This window comes from Micrasema longulum, unplaced genomic scaffold (assembly GCF_059751315.1).
Source record: "Micrasema longulum isolate JH-2025_06_02 unplaced genomic scaffold, ASM5975131v1 h1tg000691l, whole genome shotgun sequence".
Lineage (NCBI taxonomy): Eukaryota > Metazoa > Arthropoda > Insecta > Trichoptera > Brachycentridae > Micrasema > Micrasema longulum.
Window position 1 is genome coordinate 351,863 of NW_028277887.1, and position 23,214 is coordinate 375,076.

Genomic DNA, 23,214 nt, shown 5'->3' on the forward strand with positions numbered 1-23,214 from the left:
AACAAACCATCACGCCGTTTCCCTTTAGGGGCAGGTAAAGGAGAGCACGATTTTCCAAAACATGTGTACTTATTAATATTAAACGTGTGCGTGCCATAAAAATACAAAACGTTATATTCATTACATTTATTAATGATTAACATATTTTGAAATCGGTGGGTGGAAAAATAAAAATAAGTGGGTAAAAACAAAGTTGTATAATATATACATTTAAAAAAATAAAAATAAAGCATTTTGTTGCGAACAATTTACTAGTTCTAAAGATGTCTTCTTACGCGAAAGCGCTCGTTGTTCAAATTAAATAAAGTAAAACTTAACCAAAGAGTTATTATTAATAATTGTACAAAAATCACTTTCTACGGAGTTTTATCAAGAAACATCTTAAAAAAAACATTCATATTAATATACTTATTCTATAAAGCAATTTTTTTTTTATGAAAAAGAAATATTTGCGTTCTTATGATTTACCCAAATATTTGATTTTGAGGGCCATTTTAAACGATTTGTAAATAACTCACTATTAGAAAATGGAAATCAAGTTGGGGTAGAGTGGATTCGAACCATGGACCTTTGAGCCGAGAGTCTATGACACTAGCCAAGGGATCACAACCCAAATTAAAAATATGTATATATAAGAAGGTTATAATTTTTTTTTTAAAACACAAATTTTAGCTAATGTTTGCTCCACAACTGAATTAACCATAGAAATATTATTAAATTAATCGGTTATTTTGGTACCCGTGCGAATAAAATACTGAATAATGATCTCCGTGTCTAGGGAAGTAGCCCAAGGCCGACCAGTTGGCCATTTTTGTCACCAGTTTGTGATTATTTCAGGGCAAGCAGAGAGAGCGTTTTGTGAAGTCCCTTATTTCTTATTTCACGGTGATTACTTACTCACCTCCCTAGGTGAAGCATAATTACCTTGCCGGATCGAAGAGGGAGAGTCGAATCCCCTATAGATCAATTTTAATTCGATCACTCGAGTATTATTAGAGCTATTTAAAATACATTTATTTTTTAATCTTGAAAATAACAGAATGTAACATTTCCCCTTTTTGTTTTGAATTTTCAAATCGTGTGATATGTAAAAAAAAACATAAATAATACAACGGTCGATTTCACGCTATGAACATTCGGATGCCCAATTTCAAAAAATGCCCAAGTCCATTTTTGTACATCTGAGATATATCAAGTTTAAGTGTTTATCTTGTTCCTGAAATGTTAAATGACAGAATTTCGGAAAATTGAAAATACGTATTGTAAAGTTTTTCTGCTTCTTAATATTAAGATAAAAATTCTTACATGTTGATTTTTAAAAATTATTCCTTGTAAAAAAGTTGACTTAAGCCTAAGGTCAGGACTTTTTTAAAAACCCTTGGACTAAAGCTAGGGTTTCCTAGGACAGCGGTGCCGTATCTTTACGACCGTAGTGAACGGTGATGCGGTGGACAGCCGTCGAAGAGGTGGCTAGAGAGTGGTTTTATTTTTTAACGGTGTTATCAACACCGTTTTCCTAGGAAATAACTCTCTAATTACCGTTACGACGGCTGTCCACCGCATCACCGTATCACCGTTTACTACGGCCGTAAAGATACGGCACCGCTGTCCTAGGAAACCCTAGCTAAAGAGATTTTTAGGGCTCATATTTGAAATGTGAAATCATATTCTTTAAATCATTTTTCAAATACAAAATTCGATGTGGGTATTCTTTATTGAAAAATAATGAGTTAAATGCATAGTTCACAAAATTCTCTACACGTCAGTGTTGCCAACTCAAAACCGATAAAATTTAACTTAAGAATTTTTTTTTGAATTGGACATCCATTTGCATTCGGCGAGCTGACAAAAATGAATAAAATACACGAATGAGTAAAAAATGTGTACGCCATAGCATGAATAAAATATTGCACGATCATAAACACATCCAATATTTTATTCTCGTAACGTTTATCTACAAGCTGGCGCTGGGGTCGTTTGGTCCCCCCGTTCGGATCACGTGTAATTTTTGGATGTTCAGTGAGGAAAATGTTAAAAAAAACAGAGAGAAGAAGACGCTTTTTGTCGGCATAAAGTTTTCATTATATTCATAGTACTTTATGGTCCCTGGACTGGGACCTGTGCCGCGATTGTGAACGTTATCTTCATCTGAACATATCGAGAGGGTACACATTTAACTTTTGTACTATATCTATCTACCTCGGTATGTTCTACCGACTTGTCATCTCGACGTCATATGATCGAATCCAACCAATGAATGAGCACGAAAATTTAGTCCGCGTTCCTTACTTCATTAAAATTTCAAATTCATAGTTCTCATTTATATTTTAAAAAGGGCGTCTGCAAAAAAAGTGCTCACTTCGAAGCGAATCTAAACTCCGATAAATCCAAATTCAAGCAAAAAATGCTCGCTTAAACGTGAATTTTATATGACTTGACAATTACCAAGACGGTGTGATTTAACGATCGTCTGTATTTATCTACCGAGCTATTACAAAGCCGGCTCCTTTAACGTCTCGATACGTACCACTCAGGAAGATAGTAAAACAAATGGACAAAATATAATAAGTAAATTTATTTTTTATAGTGGCAACATTTTACGCCTAGATGCTCTTATGTCTCTAGAATCTAGGCACACTATCTGTGCATCTAGGCGTACGTTTTCAAAACTGACATTTATGTCAGGATTCAATTCAACTTCAAAATATACTTATTTATCTCTCGTATTTTTAATAAGCTTTTAAAAGTAAAAAAGTGCCAACCTCAGAACGATTCGAAATTTAAATGAATCGTAGTTGAAGGAAAAATTGTTCGGTGGAGTAAAATTTTTGTCACTTTTAATGAGTAGATATGTGTATCGAGAGGTACTAGACCCGTCGGCGTCAGTACAAACCGATCTACTTACATCAAAACTTAAAGGTGGGGGTCGGTGGGGTATCTTTGTAATCGCTCGAGAGAATTTATCTTCAACTATATCGTCATGGTGAAGGTATGAAGTTCTTAGCTTCCTATCATAATCGCGGCCCTGGAGCGTTAGACTGATAATCGTACATGCATGTAACATGTAATTGAGATACTCAGCGGTTGGTAATCCAATTTAGATCACTACGCACTATCTGAAGCGGATAGGAGTTTGATGTGCGTCTATACTGTCTACCTGATACGATAAATATCGACACATAGATGTAGGAATAGTTAAACTATGTGTTTATCTACCTTTGTTTGCTCCATAAGGTGGGATTGTTTAAGATCAAACAATGACAATATCACTAATTCAATATTTGCATAACTAACTTTGTGGTTTTATGTTACTACCTCTATATCGGTGTTGTTCAACCTTTTTGAATACACGACACATATACAAGTAAAAAAAACCTTAATTCGGGAGGAATAGTTGTTTGGTACACTAATAGGCCATTACTCAGTGATTTATAAAAAAGAAAGATTATGTGTAGAACCATTTTAGAATCCTCATTGAATATACATATACGTATTTTAAAGCAGTTGGCCACCTTGGTCACCATGTATTTTTTTACAGCACACATGCTCATTAGGACGACGAAAACCAGGAAGGAACCCAAAATGCGATGAGTGGACTGCATCAGTGCAGATACGACCATGTTGGAGGTGAGCAACTGGAAAGGAAGAGCAGCAGACCGGCAAAAGTGGAGGAGACTCCTGGATTCAGCCAAGGCTCACCTAGGGCTGTCGAGCTTACGATGATTACAATTCGTTTCATTTCATTAATTTATTTTTTAGTTACATTGAGAACATTACAGAGTATCCAATTCATTCTCAATACATTACAAAATATACACATCAGATTTATTAAATAGAAAAGAGAAAAACCATTGGAAGGTTGGTTCTGCATCATGGTAGGTAGAACAACCTGTGTTGCCTTTGTCATAGATCAGGGAAAAATATACTGAATTCATCCAGAATATCGGAATTATATATTCGACCACCAATGAGTTGAAAAAAGTCAACACCCAAATGAATATTCCTTCTCCCCAACAATGATTGGTAGCCCAGCATTCCTAGTAAGAAGTCAGTCAGGAATATCCACGGGTAATATCCATACTCCCTGAGATACAGATAACGCAGAAATTTTTTCTACACCTTCTTCATCATCAAGGAATATGTGGTTTCATTTGGCGACCAAATGATGGAACTAAATTCCAAGCGACTTCTTGCCAAGGAATTATACAATGTTTTCAGAACCTGAATATATGAAAAAATCTTGGCATTTCTAAGAACAAATCCAAGTATTTTAAAGGAGTTACTCCATAATGACATTGTATGTAGTTCAAATGGAAACTTAGCGTCAAACAGCACCCAGATATCCCCGGACGCCGACCTGATGATAATGATGCCGTACTTACCGTAAAAAACGAACAAAATGCTTGTGATTTTTTAAAGGATTTTTAAAGAATTAGTGGCCATGGCTATCAAACATTTTAATTCGTGTTTATGAGCACCACTACTCTTTAATAAATTCCAACAACAAAAACAATTTTTTACTTTATCTTTTTAATTTTTAATGTATCAATTTCCTAATTTAATTACATATGCAAGTCACATACTATTTAGGTATTATTATTTTTTAAGTTTCTAATCGGCCTTGACCCCCCCTCCCTCACAAGCATCCACAGGATTATCTACTCATTACCGGACATTCTGTATATGATGGCAATAATTATATCACCTACACCAGGATTTACTTTAGTCATATTAAGAAAGTACATTTCCTTTTTTAGGGCTTTTTTATGTGTGTCGCGGAACACATATTTGCCAGTCAGTGTGCCGTGAAGTAAAAAAGTTTGGCAGACACAGTACATAGCGCACAAACAATATGCCTATTTTAAAATCATTTTTATTATGATTGTATGACTCTGCCTTTCGTAACAAAGATTTTTTTATGGTATTTTTTTGGTCTCGTAAAATAAAGGCGCATCTTATAATTGAGGAAATACGGTAATTCAAATGTTTAGTATTGTACTGATTCAGTGCCAAAATACGGCATTTATTGGCAAAAAAAAGTGTAATTAACCGCGTCGGGAATCAAACATGAATTTTATTAGTTTGAAATAAAGTATCTGTAAAATTTAGATATTGTTTATAAATAAATATGAGCTGTTTTCATTTCTTATTTACATAAAATTATAAAATAATTTTACGTGGAACAAAATATGTATAGTACATTAATTTTTGTACTGTCATGGTTTTATTGTAAGAAAAAAGAAACTGATTATAAAATTATATTTTTAAAGTCTTAGATATACAAGAATTTACATCTTGCATTTCATTGTCGAATCGATAAACTGATATTCTAAAAGACACTTCCATAAGTCGCAATTCTACTTACCTACATACTAAAAACTAATAACAGCTGGTGAGGGTACCCACGCAGTGACGTCACAAATGTGGGCCGTTGACTGTGACGTCAAAATCGTGGGCACGCGAAAAAAACATTTATAAAAATGTACAATGAAAGCCTCGGGGGATGGACACACGAATTCCCACTTTACAAAAAAGTTAAAAGATATATAGTAAAACAAAAAATGTATATCAATGATTGATTGGGGTTTTTTACTAGGGGGCGTGTTTTGCTCGCCGCGGGAAGAAAGTTTTTACGCTGCGGGGACCAGAGACAGGAAGCCCACGCAATTTTCTCGCCAGTGGGATTATATATTATGTAAATAGTTCGCCAGTTGCAATCAATTACGGAAAAATAATAATATCCAGCAAACGCACAATAATTATGTTAAATAATAATTGATTATTCGAGAAACCAGGCGCCCACGCCGCAGTGCAAGGACGGTGTGTATAAAAGACGAAGATATATGTAGGATACGAAGACATATTGACACAAAACATATTAATAATTCATAATATGTTTTTATTTCCTATCAACACGGAATTCAAGTAGGAGGACGAGATTATTAAAATGTTATCCAGAGCGGTTTTAAAAACATAAATGTCGTTTTTATTACTTTAATATGTACATTTCGTGTTATGGGTAAAGTAGTTAGATTACGTAAGATTTAAACACATATCCTCACCACCCACAACTCCTGATGATTTTTTTAAATCCAAGATACAAAAGAGTAAATCTGCCCGGGAAAATAATTGTATCTAATTTATTATTTTTATTGATTCGGCATTAACATTGTGAAACAAATTAAATGTATTAATTTGAACACTTTGTTATAAAGACCACTTTAATTTATTTTGCAGGATAGTTTCGAAAAACACAGATCTTTCCATCTACGGAATGAAGTCATAAACTGCACACGAATCAAAAAGTTACACCAGAAGATGGACGTTCACTCTCCTTTATCCTTCCTCTGCCGGCTTCGTGTTTTATTTCCATATACAGGTGTCGGGACTTAAACTTCTTTGCGTACTGCTAGTCTATAGTCCTTAAAATATAGCTTGATTAGAATGACAGTTGTAAGCAATAGTGACGATATAACTTTGTAATGACGTCTAAGAAGTAATTTATATTGACACAAGAAAAATCATTCGTATCTGGCATGTTTACTATTTTTTTTAATATAATGCTTGACATATAAATCAACATAAATATATAAAATCAGCTTTAAAACAAACGAAAAAAACTAAAATAAACCTACAATGTTTGATTATGTCCAAATGAACAGATGGAAGAGTTGAGGAAATGTGGATGTCCAAACATGGGCAGAATGGTGAATGTTACACAGTGTGTAAAGTGGCCACTTAAACCAGCCAATGACAGGTCATAAGCCCTGTAAATGCCTAGACTTCCAAATTTCTTCTCGAAAACTTTTTCCCTCTCTGTTGAAATAAATTTAAATAAAATAAACCTAATTATTAACGACGTTCTTACAAGGTTACATCATTTTGCAAAAAACGTTAGAGATGGGACAAATTGATTAATGTAAATTGATCAAATAAAAAAATAATTAATTTGATGTTGTTCATGAAAAAAGTATAAAGTCTTATTTTTTGGTGAATAAATGTCTTAACCACACTATAATAGGCTTGTTTTTGCGTTTTTATATCATCTTTTTCGGAAACAGAGTTTCATGTTTGCATAAACGGATAAAATCGATTTGATCGGTACATGATCAGTGATCAGTAATATCTCATCACTATTGACATTAGTTTGGCAGCTGTCATTTTAATTAAGCTAAATATTAAGGACTATAGTTCCGATTGGACATATTTTTTATTAAAAATCACTGTATTAGTGCGCCGTTTATTTTGCTGCCCGCATTCACTCTCTTTTAAACACCTTTTTATACTTTTCCATATATTTAAATAACTAGGCCTTTAAGTACAGTAGAACTTCGTTAATACGAACTCCGGTCATCCGGATTGCCAAATATCCAGATCGTTATCAGGAAATAAAAAAATAAACGAGTTTTTTAAAGCTTAATTTGATGCAACAGAGTAGGAAAACATTTTTACAAAGGAATGTTATAGGGGAATGGATTGTCTCATTCGCCCAAACCAATATTGAATCAACTGCTCCACAAGTGTACAGCTTATGTTATGTTTTTGTTTTTTCATTGTGCGTTTAGTAATATAAATAATATAGATGTACGTAAATTAAATATAAACATAAATACGTAGTGTTGAAAACTGTCTGAATATTTTGTTAATTATCCCTGTTTATGTTATACCTTATGGTGGTTCATGAGATCAGTAATAAGACTTTATGTAATTGACTGTCGTTTATTATAAATACTTATTATACTGTGGTTAAAGAGCGACTGTTTACTAAGAGAGACAAATCTAGAAAGACTTGCCAAGCTATGTGGGTATGCAGACGACTGTAGGTATATTATTGTTACCAACAATATACCTACATTCCTTACAGTTTATTAAGTTAGTCTTCTTTATTTATTCTCAAATGTAAACATATTTAAATAAAAGTCCACTGTTAAGTGTCCTCGGCACGGGTAACCCCAGTGAGGTCACATTATTTTTATTATTAATTATAATTTATAATGGAAAAAATATGAAAGTCTAGGCATTTACAGAGGTTATGATTTACAACCAATGACAGGTCATAGGGCCTGTAAATGTCTAGACTTCCATATTTCCTTCTCTAAACTATTTTCTCTCTCTGTTGCGACAAATTTAGATCTAAATAACTCCCTGGGGAGGAAATTCAGCCTGTCTACAAACATTTGGACATATTCAAACATGGTTGAGAAGTTTATAAATAAAATTTAATTGTGCAATCAACTTTACGGGACATGTTTAATTAAGATTTCAATGTGATTCCAATTCGCTGTATTATTTCAAAATCAATCAAATCTGGCACATATTAATCCGAACAATTGGAGTTTTACTGTTACTAGATGAAAAATATTGCATTAGCCTTTTTAGCTAATTAAATTTGTCGATCATTGACAAATCTTAATGCAGATCACAAATCTGAATGCAATAATTTGCATTTTGAACGCGTGATCGTGTTACTAACTAAATATAATAGAAGACTTTATCCAAATGTGTTAAGTACATTTGACTACTGGAAATATTTGGAAAGTAAGTGACTTGGCTGTTTCAGTTCAACACTCGTTTTATAAAAATCCACTAAACGATGTATTGGCTAACAGTCTTAAATGTCCCACACCAAAACAGCTTAACATAGACTTGAGGTACAAATCGAGTCGAGTAGCAAAAGTTGTTAACTTATATTTAAATATTTGAGAAATATTTAATATACTACGTTTATTTTGAATTAATATATAAAACATAATCATGAACATAAAATAGGTAAAATCAATTACCCACACTTACATTAGGAGGGCGCAATGACTTGCAGTAAACTTGCTTGAAAAATGCTACTGTGTGATTAAACACTGCAACTTAATGATATTTTGCGTCATTTATTCAAGTTTTCATCTTAATCCTTATTAATAACAAGAATTCTAAAAATGCGAAGGCCATTTTTTAAGTTGGACAATTTTCTAAACTTTTTTGTATTCCCAATGAATTATTACAATCAGACAACATTTAAATCTTATATACGTATATAGCTCGTTTAGCAAGGAGTGTAGTATCCATAACGTTGGGTAACATCAAAATCAGGATTTGCGAGTCAACCATTTTCTTAGCGATGTATCCTATAGGATACATAATTTTTACTAACTAAAACAGGATTCAGTTAAAACTTACTAAATTTCAATACGCTTTTTATACTCTTTTAGCTTGTATTGGGCATATACTCGAACTTGTTAATTTTAAAAGCTTTTTAGAGAAAATCTCTTAAAACTGGTGACTTAGGATTGGGAGGTGATGGAAACGTTTATCTTAACCATCATTTAACTAAACGAAATTAAGATCTCCTTAAAAAAACAAGGGAACTTGCTAAAGTGAAAGATCATAAATACGCTTGGATCAAAGATTGCCGTATTTATGTACTAAAAAATGATACATCCCCGCCTATTCTAAAAAAAGCAGAATCGGACCATAATACAACGTTGCAGTGACTATATGTCAAAGTTCTCTCTCTGTACTCTTATTTCTATTTACTTTTACTTTACTTTTTTTTGTACAATTATTTCACACCTAATGTTATACTCAATATCACTATACAATCATTTATACACAATCCCACACAAACACACCTCTACACCTACTAACATACAAATACACATAAACACACCCTTTTATTGTACCACAATTTAATATGTTTACTTTTTATTTAGAAACTTCGCTGGTCTGTCTTTAAACCGTATGTTTTTTGTGTTGTTATATCATTGTCGACTGTTTGTTTCTATAAAATAAATAAAAAATAAAAACTGAATAATTGATGTAATTATTAAGATTTTACCTCATACCCTTTAAGCTTGTATTTATTATGTACAAACACTTAATTTTTAAATTAAGAAAAATATTAAAAAATTATAGATTGTCTTATATATTTTGTAATTTTTTGAAACTTTTTCAGACTCTTGTTTTGTTTTGTGTAGTTATATGGAATGTTTATGAATCACATACTTTTTAGCTGTATTACGTACATATATGTAATTCTTAATACCGTGTGATTTTTACCTTGTATTATAACATAAATATATAATTTGTGCTTTTTCATAATCACAATACGAGTAGCTTAGAATATAGAAGATAAGTTTGTAATAATTATATTTTTTTGCGATAAGTTGTTGATTTATAATTTTTATCCTGCCTTTGTAAATAATATAATTGTGTAAAATATAAATATGTCTGTAAATAAATATTGTTATCTGCATGTCCCCTATTAAGAATAAATCGAGCCGTAGGTGCTTGCGTAGAAAATTGCGAGCGCAAACCGAAACCGTCCATTAAACGTTTGTTGTCAAACCAAATATTTGGAACGCTTTTGTTTTAAGCTATAGAGCTTAAGGGCTTCTCTAGAGAATACTCTGAAGGTTAGCCACTAAACCCCGTCTTTGTATCTGCCTCCACGAATGCTAAAAATAGACAAGTCGTGATGCATTTAAATAATATTATGATAATTTAAATGCGAGACTTGTCTATTTATAGCATTAATGGAGGAAGTATTAAAAATGTTTTTTAGAGGTTAACTCAAAAATGCTGATTTTGAAGTTACCTAGTTTTTATAATTACCCCACGATAGCACATAAAGAATAAATATTGTCTTCAACCAACCCGAAAATAAAAATAAAATTTATCAAAGAGACGTTTAGCATCATCACCTATGATACTTCGTTTTAAAATGTTTGTAAATCAAATGAATACATTTAAACCCATATGTCATGTGTATAAATTAACACAAAATAGGGGTAAAAAAGAGCTTTTATGACAATCAAACTACTAAATTTTTTTATTAATTCCACATCTGAATATGTTTTAACGGCTATATTAGTCAAATATTTCAAATTGATAGCAGTTGTAGATATATCTCGTTAAGAATATAGAAAAATTTAAGCTGTTACTTTTGCCACCGATTACAATAATGTGGTTAACATAATATATTAATACTAACCTTGACATATTTCCAGTGCTACAAAGATGAAATGTTGTTAGAACGAGGAGTCCATCCAATCCAGGGTTAGTTTTGGGTTAGATTAGAAAGGAAACACAATAAGAAATACAGTAACCATTACCAATTTTGGGGTTGAAAAAATGCAGTAAACCCTCCAACAACACGAGATTCTTGTCGATTAGAAAATCATTCGAAATATTTACAAAATAATTCATTTTTGGTAGCTATCATACAGCAAATTTACTTCATATTATTTGTGAAGTAACTTGTAAATAAATTTACTACTTTTACCAAACAAATTTTAGTAATTTTGGAAATACATGAACAGTAAAATTGAGAGGAGTCTTCCGTTCGGTTTTCTGCGCATGTCGATTCGGCAATGTTCGGGATTTTGCCAATTTGTTACGGTGTATTTAAAATGACATGTAGCAAAAATTATAGAACATTTAACTCATTACATAAACTGCCCATTAAATGGTCACTGGAAAACTCAACTAAATTTACTTTTAATATTTCTTTTCAACGTATATGGAATGGTAACAAAAAAGATATATGTGGATTTTATCGGCACTTAAAGCGAAATTTAGCAATTAATTAAAAAGAGAGTAAAGACTCATTGAAAATTACTTCATTACTAAAACATAGATATTTCTCGTGTTGCTGGGGGATTTATCATACCTTTAGCAATTTCCACACAGAATATAAAAAATATAAAAATAAAATAATGAATATGAACATAAAAAATACAAAACCATGTAAAAACATAAATAAATTTTGACAAGTATTTTCATAAAATAATAATTTACAAGCAGTACTAGGCTTACGAACCAGCGACCAAAAAAAACTACAGTATTGCTCATTTCTTATCATAAAATAATAATTAGAATATAATAAACACAAAACCATGTCGAAAATAAATCAATTTCGATAAGTAGGTATTTTCATAAAATTAAAATTAATAAGCAGTTCCCGACTTACGAATATTCTCACCAGCGACCAAAAAGCGAAAGTCACGTAATAAGTTCATGCGATCGAAAAGCTCCAATTTTAAGATACAATAGAATGCGAATATTCTGTAAAGCATTAAATTTTTTTTAATTCGTTACTAAATTACAAGAACACAGGCGCAGTCTAAAGAAAATATTCGAAGATTTCGCAGTTTTCAATAGTCCTGTTCATAAGTTGAAATATACAGGGTGTTCATTAAACCCTGCCAAATCCGAAACCACGATGATCAGTATGAGCAAAAAGACATCTTGTCACATTAAAATATTTTTTTAGAACAAATAAAATTTTTAAAAAATATATTTAAAAAAATCAAATAGTGGCTTCTTCTGCAGGGGAGAAACGAGGAGGGGGAGGGGGGAGTCGGATAATGCACCGCGCTCCCCTCACTTCTCCCGTACAGAAGTAAGCAACCATTTGTTTTTTATAAATATTTTATTTTAAAAAAATATTTGTTCTAAATATTTTTTTAAATAGGCTAATATGTCTTTTTGCCCATAATGATCATCGTGGTTTCAGATGTGATAGGGTTTAAAGAACACCCCGTATAATTTTTTTTAATACTCCAAGGTTGGAACGTTCATAAGCCGATGACTGCACGATTTTAATAAATAAAAGTTCTACAAGTAAATTTGAGGTGAAGTTAATTCAAATTAAGGCCTTTCCTCTTTGTGAATATATTTTTTTTTCATTAATAATTCTTACCACTTAATAATATAGAAATGAGCAAATTGGGCTGGTAAGCTCGTACATAGATACACAAATCTCCGTGAATCTTGATGGGTTAGTTTACAAATAAATCTAAATTAAAAATACAATAAATTGATATAGAGAAATACAAAATAATTTATATAATTAGTGGATAAAGTTGATTGATATGAATCATATTTATAGCCAAATGAATACGTTTATAATAACTGAGCCGTATAAACTCAATATTTTATGTATGAATCATATAATAAACGTCCGTCATAAGTTATTTATGGCAAATCAATCATTCTGTACAAGGAATAAAAGTTGATTATATAACCTGTTATAGCTACTGTCACAAACGGGTAATTGTATTGAAATCACATCAGTATTAATACAAATACAAATTGATTTGATGTCGTTTTCAATTTAAAATTATGAGCTTGACGTACTAGAATTTCCGCACCAAAATATTTAAAAAAGATAGTTACTGAAATTTTGAACACGCGATACCTTCCTACCTTCGTATTTAGATACCTGGTCAAAACCATCGTTTTGTGGCCAATGTTCTTGCCAAAATTACAATGGACAAGTAAGTCGCCCATTTACAAATGTTGTCTTGTCCACCTTGTTTTGTTTTGGAATATTAAAAAAAATGAAACCTACACTCTCCATCAAAAAAAATATTTGTTTAAATCAAACTAAATTGAATTTTATTAAATACAGCGTTATCGAAAAACACAAAAATTCTAAAACATGATTTTATAAATGGCTCTAGAATTTCAACAGTCCATGCGCTCAGTAGCTGAAAGACTTTTTATAATCCAAGTCCTATTTTTGAAGGAGAGTTTTTTAAAATTTAATTTTAATATTAGTCATACACTAAACTTCATTGTCAAATCATTGTCATGCTGGTATATTTATTTATTGTACAGCGCCTCAGAGGTAATTTTCACAAAAATGGCGTTATATGAATTATTTAACTGTATTAATAATTATTGTTTTCATTATTTATTTAAAAACATTATCATGGACCAGATGACTTTTGTAACTATTTTTTGGCACTTTGAAAATGTTTTAAAGGGACAAAAAGAATTGAGGGGGTTAAACGCAAAACCGCCACTGTCCATTATCACAATTTATAAGAAGATAAAAAAAACCAGTAGCCAAATAAAGTTCAATGTGCACATTTACCTTAAAATGAAAAGTATTTTCGCTACTTGTTATACCACGCACTAGTTGCACATTGAAAATTGAAAATAAAGAATATTTTTGCTGCTGGTTCAGTTGCTCTTCATGGTAGTGGTTTTGCATTAAAACCCCTCAATTATGGTAATATTATTTTGAAAGTACTTTTAAGGAGAGATAATATAAATTATTTTAATATTTATTAAAGTACAAATGTAAACTAAATGTTTTACCTCAAAATGGACAAGATATTAAGACAGTATTATTTAATATAATATTATGGGGAGCAAACGGACAGGATGCGTTTTAGAATTAGACGACGGTTTTCAGCGGTTAGATTGTAAACATTTTTGAATTTTTGGCTGAAGATTTATGTGCCTCCTTTGATAAGGCATAAAATGGCATACTCAATTAATTTGTGATAAAAACTGGACAAGATAATTTTTTGAAATAGGAGAATTAAGTATTTTAAAAATAAGAAATTTAAGATAGGCTATAATTTATTAGTGTAACACTTTCATTTTGCTTTCTTTTCACGTCCTTTTTCCAACCAGAACAAGCTCTAGCGACCACCTGATGAAATGCATTTTATTGCAGTTTTTTTTACCTTAAAAGTACTCCTAGTAACATCTAACAATTTGATTAATGCATATTATACACCTGAATTGTGAGGTTCCTGTATCACTTTTTTTTTTTTTTTTTATAAATGAGGAAATAAATACTGAGATAGAAGTAAAAGTGAATTTGTGCAAAAATTTGCCGATAAAGAAAGTGCTTTAACAACTAGACTAAACTGTTAAGCAATATTTTTTGTCACAATTATTAGGCACAAGATAGCTATAGAGTTTGCGAATTTGAATAGCTTTACAAAAATTGAGTGCTTTGGGGCACTCGAGATAAAGTCGATTGGTTTTCAATCGACTGAATTCGTATGGGTGGTTCAAGAATGCTGTCAATCGTTAAGTTAAGGTAGTCGCATACGATTCTAAAGACGAATGAGTCCAGCATAAGGTCCCTGGGCTTGGAGTGGGAGATTTATCAATTCGAGAACACTCGCCCTTCACTCAGTAACCAGGCTCTTTTAAAGGACTGGGCTTGGAGGGCGAGAAATAATTTACGGGGGCCCGTCATAATAGATCTGCACAAGGCGGAGTGACGTCAGCAGTTTATAGAGCACTGAGCCCCCTTTTTACGAAAAAAGAAATGTGAAAAAATGTTTCAAATGCCGAAAGAGAAAACGTTAAATGATGTTTGAATTGAATAATTATAAATTACCACAAAGCACTTAAAATAACTGCATAATTCCTCCAGCGAGTTTCGCAATGACTCGCCAAATAGGGAATAATCAGCACAAAGTTGCACATTTCATTTAGACTTAAAAGCTTTACGAGTCTATTAACTTAATTTGGACATGCCATGGCACTTGAAACTATCGTAATACGCAAATGAGATGAACACAAATCGAAGAATAATGTCAAACGCAAAGATGTTAATGGTTTTACGTAACCGGCACTTGTTAAGGAGACAATGCAAGGCAGAAGCAACAGTCACGAAATCAACTGGAGAACGGAGGAACCATGTTAGGAGAATGCTGCTGTTCGGTAGTTTATACCGCCGTTTGATCTTGCGACATCTCGAAGCCTGATGAAGAAGTCAAAACCATATGGTCTGGAAGAATTGAAGGGTAATTGGCCAAGGCGAGTGCCATCAAAAACGACACAATGCTACCTACGTACGCGATTAGAACATTGTGAATATCTTATCTTGGTAGCACGCTCAATCTGCAGAAATACAAGCGAATTAAAACATTACATCGTAATTATGTTTTAAATTGCAATGAGACAGTCAATGTTTAAAAATACACTGACAATTTAATCATCTCGCCGTTTCCCCGCACGGGTAGGCAATTGAGACATAGAGAATGTACAGCCACACACGTCTATCTTGACGTACACTCCTAGCCTCTTCCACATTCATACACCTCGTCATACATACCTTTCGGTTGTTTCTGCTTTCGACATGACCAGACTTGAGATTTTGGTTTATCTAATCATGCTGCGTCGTTTTTGGACGTTCTCGTCCTATGTTTCTAATCATTCTCGAAATGAATATCCGTTTTACCATTCTTTCGCTGTTCATTCGTACTAACTAAGTGACCCTTTCTAAATCTTATCAATTATACCTGTGTCGGATTTGAACGCTTGCCTTATTTCGTCATTCGTAACCCAGTCGTACATGGATTTCTTAAACATTCCAACATCAAGAATTGTCACAAAGACTATCTAAGCAAGTCGGAAGAATTTCTGAACCAAAACATTTAAATAGTCAAAGATTTTAGGAAAAGTTGCTTACTAATGACATAATTTTAAGGAAACTTGAAACACGAGCAAGCGATGTAATGAAAACTAGAAATTTCATAACGAAAATTTTACAACAATGATTAATAAGCCAAATGCTAAATATTTTAAATTTTAATGTTGTTTAAACAAGTAGTGCAAGTAGAAGAATTTGTGTATTTGGAAAGCATGTTTTCAAGAGATGGAAGAGTAGAAAAAGATGTTGAAAGAAGAGTGGATGCGGGCAACAAAATGAACCGGCGGCCTCCGTGGTGTAGTGGTCAAGACGCTTGACCCACGCACGGAAGGTTCCGGGTTCGATTCCCGGTGAGAACACAAAAATTAAAATGTGATTTTTCTCAAGCCTGGGTGCTCTGTGATGTAATTCACCACTGTAATTGGGCCTCCTGGCCTGTTGTGGTGCAAAAAAAAATGAAATGAAATGAAATGAACGAAACACTAAGCACAGTAATTTCTAATCAAAATATGTCAATCGAAGAACTGGCAGTGCACAACGGAGTTTTAGTCCCAACACTTATGTATGGAAGTGAAACATGGAACTGGCAGAGGAAGGATGAAGCCGAGTGAACGCGATTGAAATGCGATCTCTTTGACGAATGTGTGGGAAATCAATGTATGACAGGGTTACAAATTATGAAATCATCAAATCAGGCGAGAGTGTAAATCTGAGTCAAGTATAATTGATAAGATTAAGAAAGAGTCTCTGAGATGGTTTGGTCACGTAGAACAAATGGACGACGAAAGAATGGTAAAACAAGTATATATGGCGAAAATGAACGGCAGCGTGAGACGAGGACGACCAAGGAAGACGTGGCATGATTAGATAAACCTAAATCTTAAGTCTGGTCATGTCAAAAGCAGACAGAACCGAAGGGCATGTATGACAAGATGTATGAATTTGGAGGAAGCTAGGAATGTATGCCACGATAGACGTGTGTGGCGGTCCATTTTCTCTGCCTACCCCTACGGGGAAATGGCGTGATGGTAGTTGTAGTAGTAGTAGTTGTTTAAACAAAAACACGTATAATGAGCCAAAGATGTTTGAGATAAATCCGATGATTGGATTGAACGGAGCACGTTGTGAAAAATAAAAAATATACTTTAATCTGATATACGCTTACAGTAAATTGATATCTAGCATTGAATTCATCTATTTACAAAGATTTATACAGCAACCGTGTCATAAGAAATTACGTGACGAGAAAACTGTGGTCAGATCATTGGACCAAAGTGTCGGTAAACTAGTGTTACGTCATCGTGCGTAAAGTGAGACTTATCAGAAATCGCATCTCTGAAGACCTGTTGATTGACAGAACTTGATGTATTGGTTCTCAAAGGTGTTATACGATGGCACTTTGAACGGAAATATTATCGCCCAAAACCAGAAACGGAAGGAAAAGACGATCAATAATTAAACACTTTTATAACACGAACTAATAAGGGCCAGTTTCATCAAACAAAAGTAATGTTTTCGTCAAAATGGGCAATTTTGCCCATTTAGATTACACGGAAAAAGTTAGGGAAAGAAACCCTTTTAGACATTTTAATGAAGACGTAAATTTTGTATAACTTTGAATTAACATTTTTTCTATGCAACTAGTTTTACTTCATCTGCAGATAGAATAGGACTGAAATATTACCAACCATAGGAAGCTAAAATTAAGCTAAATTAAGCTAAGTGATTAAAAAAAGTTATGAAATGATTTCTACCTTCACAACAAATATTTTATTGAAGAAAAACTATTATTTTTTAATAAGACAAGAGATCAGGTTTAAAAAAATGCTTGTTAAAAAATGAACAACCTTTCGATCTTCTGAGCGAATTTTTTTAGAGTATTCATCTTTTCATAAAGCTGATATAAGCATTTGACCCATACACACTCCCAAATACTTCATTTTAAGAATTTTTATATCGCATTCAAGAGTTACAGAATGAAAAACAAAATGTGAACTGGGAATCAAACCCATAACCGCAGAATTAAAAGCAGGAAGCGTGGACCTTTATTGAAATCAAAAAACTATAAGATGCGAAAAATATAACATTTTACTGGTCATTCAACAGAGAAGGATTGAAGGAAGAAGCGATAAGGTACATCTCATGGCTAAAGAACTTGCGTGACTGGTTCCATTGCAGCACTCGGTCCTCGTTCAGGACAGCTGCCAACTAAGTGAGAATTGCTGCGACGATATCCATCTTTCATTGGAGAGAGGAATGACAAGAAGAAGAAAAAGCTGCGAAAATTTAAGCTTCTGAATGTGCGTCAAGAAGTAATTATTGACACTGTCTGAAGAGTTAAGAGACGGAGAATGTGATTGTGAGTTACTTCTTAAAATGAATACAGCAGAATCTATAACTAGAACATGAACCATGTACCTTTACACATATTGTGTAGTCAGATTATACAAGTTAATCATGAGCAATATTTTAGCTTGATCGGACAATTTATATAGAAAGCAATCTATGTAATGATGACTAGCTTACTGAACAATCACCTTAAAAGCCTCGCTTCGATGCAGAGCCCCGTAGAGCCTACATAACACGGAACCCCATAAGGAAATTGCCAATTTCAGATATGTACCCGTAATTTCAACAAAGGTAGTAATAGCATTTCCCATAGATTAGCGACTCTTGGCTAGCGGGAAACTTGTAATTGGAGTCATTTTGGCAAAACTTACGTAAACAAATTAGTTATTTGTTGTTTTTAATTCACCTGTTCAGACTGTTATTCGTCAATTTAATGTATCCGTTTCCAGACATCATTATCTAAAATTTCATTATTTTTAATTTAACTATTTTGGCGAACATTAACTAATTTGATTTCAACTCAATCGTCAGATTTCCATGAATTTTGTCTAAATAGTGGTTTATCTAGACGTAAAAAAATCCGTCTCACAACGCTGCAGGAACGGTGAAAAAGAAATATGTAGAAACATATTTAAAAATATTCAACAGTCACTATAAGTGCCATGTTTAATTTTAAGTTTAAATTGAAACAGGGTGCTGGGCTTTGAGGTCACAGACTCGGGCTGGAGAAATACAGATTCAACCTAAAACCGCGGAATCGTTTCACGAGCAATAGGGTTGTTGATGGAATAAGCTGCCACAAGAGCTGGTCTTAACGTGTAGTCCTTATGATATCAAAAATGGGATAGTTTTGTATCGAAAAATTTGAAAAACGACCAACTTTTGTTAAAAACAAATGCGAGAATATCTGCTTCAGACCGCTCGTTAAAAATTCAAAATATATATTTTTCAATTCCACCAATAATTTGCAAATGAAATAGTTGTTATAAACAACAAAAAACACATTTTTCAATTCTTATATTGCAAAAAAACTCGGTTTGCTCCAGGCTTTTAACCGCCGTTTTTCTCATTACCAGTCAGCTACTCTATAGCAGTTGGGCTAAACAAGTATGACTTCGATTTGAGAAATTGATGAATAAGTATCCAGGAATAACTATGTTTAGGATTTCCGCCTCCTATCATCAACTATATAAAACTAACCCAATTATTTGTAGCTACATACTAGGAAATATTAAACTACTTAGATTTTCACGGCCGTTCAGATGTACAATAAGTTTTTCTGGGTTATTATGCCGTGCGTACTATTTACCGACGTTTCAGATCGCGTTACAGCGTCCATCATTATGGTTGATATAATTGGTGTAGATATATGTGTAACGTTAAGTACTAAGGATTTGAACCGTGTCGCGGTCATAGCAGAAAAACTTATTGCGCATACTAGAAAAGCTTTCCAACTTCAGCAGACATATTTTCGATGAAAAAAAAAACATATTTACTAATCGTAAAATATTTTAATTTATGATTGCACGCATGGAGAAAAAGTTTAGATATACATGGAAACGATGTTCCTTAATAAAAAGATCATCAGAAAAGCAATCAATTTCAGCAATAAAAACTGGAAAACGGAATAAAATAAGTATTTTGTTAGATGAAACAAAGATTTTCTAATAGGTGGTCGCTAAACTCTGATAGGGAAGAGCACGAAACAAAAAAACAAAAAGAAATGTTTGTTTTATACTAAAATAAAACAAAATTTAAAGATGTCATGGCAAAACTCATTTTTTAATTCTGATATTCGAAGTACCAATTAAACAGCTAGGGACAACTTTTTTTTTATGTAGTTGTTATTGACATCCTGTTTAAATTTTTATTAATTTTAAATCATTAATTTATTTACACAAACGTGGACGAGTCCCAAGTCCAAAGGACTAGAGTCCCGTGTTGACTTGTGGCGTAAATAGTAATGTAATAAATACAATATACATTTTTTCATATAAAATAGAATTATTAATACCATAACGTATTGAAAAGTATGTAAAGAAGAACAAAAAAAATACATAATTAAATTACATAAAATAACTTAACGTAAATTATGTACTTTAAAGGATAAACCACGGCAGTCACATTGAACAAAATGTTCAGGAAATAAGATTTTGTGATTGTGCGATTTCCAAAACATCGGAACTTTTGAACCAAATAAGATAATTTCAACCCACAAAGAACTTTCAATGTGAAATTAATTTTTTTTTTATAATAATGGTACATATTAAAAAAACATTTCTGGATATTTGCTGTTTTTTGCATAAAAAAACCGGACAAGGGTTTTTATTTCAACTTTAAAAAAAAATCACGTTAAAAAATAGCTATTTCGATAATTTCAGCATTTTTGACTTCAAAACGGCAAAAGGTGAGTCCCAAGTTTTACCCTCTAAGTTAAGTTAAGTTAACAGAACTTAGTCATTGAAAATCCAAAGGCAATAAATATGAACCATTCTGAGAATGACCCTTAGGGCGAAAGCGCTCAGTGGTTCACAAATTTAAATTATTAAAAGTTTATTCAACGATAGCACCCAAAATCGTATGCTAAAGAATTAAATCGTTAAGAGTCTTTAAATAGCTCCCATACCCAGTTAATAGTGACTTATGCCTATTTACCTCATTTCCTTATGCTATTATATTATATTATGCTTTGAATCCAAATTATCAAACATATGTTGAAGTAATATGTATATTATTATTTTTCACACTTGAGTACTTAAAACTTGTTGATTTACTGTTATTTTTAAATGTCATTTAAAAGACAGGTGCCGTTTATTTGAATAAAATAAAATACAAAATAATTAATAAACACATATGGAGATTTAACAGGAAAAATAAAATAATATTAAAGGGATAAATAAAATGTGTTTACCTTTTTAAGATGTTTGTTCACCCATTTTGTGAAGGTCTTTTTCTGGATGGCATCTCTTTCGTCTGTAACAAAAACATGAAATAAATTAGAAAAGAATGTTTAAAAAATCAATTAAAAATCGGGAAGGAAGTATTTTGTAATGGTAAGAGTAAATTTAAATTATGTACTAATATACGAGTATTTAATTAAGCTACAGTGTACGGTCAAAATTATTAATGAAAAACGGATAATCTTGTTGAACAAACAAAGGACAGTCGTCATCCTAAATTTTACAGCCTATAAGTTCCTTGTGAAAAAAAAGTGTAACTTGTTATACGCCTAAAATGTGGAATGAGTGTGTCTATAATATAAAACAAAAAAACTGCACGATTTCCAAATGTCAATTATGTTCAATATACTGTAAACAATAAAATCGTATTTACGGCGGCAGTTTAAACAGCATTTGTCGTAAATTAATTAATTTTTCAAATACCTTGACCTTTTCCACTGTTTTATGTAGAATACTCAACGCCAATATGTTGTGATTTAACCGTCATAAAAATACAGATTTAAATGGAAACAAATCAGCGTACGTATATAATTTTAAAAAAAGAAAATTAAAATTGGTTAGAAATATTTTGATGAAAGTTATAAATATTTTGATGAAAGTTCATTGCAGCCTAAGTCATATTATTAAAATTTTCTTTTAAAGTCATATTATTAAAAATTTTAAAACTTCTGCAGGGGAGAAACGAGGAGGGGGGAGTCTGACACACCGTAAACTACGCGGCCGCACCCCCTCGCTTCTCCCCTGCAGAAGTAAGCAACCATTTGTTCTTTTTAATATTTTGTTTTTACAAATTTTCTTCGTTCTAAATATTTTTTGAAATATGCCAATATGTCTTCTTGCCCATACTGATCATCGTGGTTTTGGATGTGACAGGGTTTAAAGAACACCCTGTATAATACAAATAAATCAAAACAAATCATAATAAAAATTAATATCAAACATTTACATACAGTAAAAAAGAAATATGAGGAAAAATAAGAAAAATGAAAAATAGAAAATGTTGAAATTTTTTTAAAATCATGTTCAATTACCGGTTACCGACGAAGATACTTTGAATATTCATACAAGTATTTACACTTTCGCACATAAATATCGATATTAATTTATGCCGTCTCAGTATATACCGACAAAGATAGCCGTTCATAATCGCGGCCCAGATTAGTTTCGCACTTACGTTCGCGGTCGCAAACGCAGTGTGGATAGCGCAGCGCCCGAGATATACTCGTATTTTTATCAGCATGTGTAGATATAGAACATGGGTGCGCTTCTGAAGGGCAATGCACCAACTACTAGGAAAGGTATAAATACTAACGAATTCGCGGAGCGGACTAGCTAAGAAGGTGACGAGAAAAATAAGTATACATATTTTGTACTATTCAAAATTGTATTTTTAACATGTTTCCTTGGACATTATAACATTACTATTAAGGTCAAAGCATCAATAAATGACCGTTTAAGGTTCAGCTTGCAGTAAAATCCACATTAAAGGTATAAATTTCTAAGTACTTTTACTTTTTTATTGAAATACGAGTATTACAATTATAATTAATATTACTCTAAAAAAATAGTAGAATCACCAGTGAATGACCACTACTACCCCAGTAAAAATAATACTCAGATTTAGTTACATCATAACATTATAAAACACCCTAATACATTAGAATATGGATATATTCAAAGAATTGCATAAGAAATAGCATCAAATAAAACACTTACCGCACCTTT

At 32.3% G+C, this 23,214-nt stretch overlaps 1 protein-coding gene across 2 annotated transcripts in view; it reads right to left on the reverse strand.

The window, feature by feature from the left end:
• shot (dystonin-like protein short stop) overlaps positions 1-23,214 on the reverse strand; it is a 495,344-nt gene that overhangs the window by 342,776 nt on the left and 129,354 nt on the right. For both annotated transcript variants that reach the window (XM_088229644.1, XM_088229645.1), the window contains exon 3: positions 21,441-21,502. In XM_088229644.1, coding sequence (XP_088085770.1) covers positions 21,441-21,502 — 62 coding nt within the window. The remainder of the gene's footprint in view (positions 1-21,440; positions 21,503-23,214) is intronic.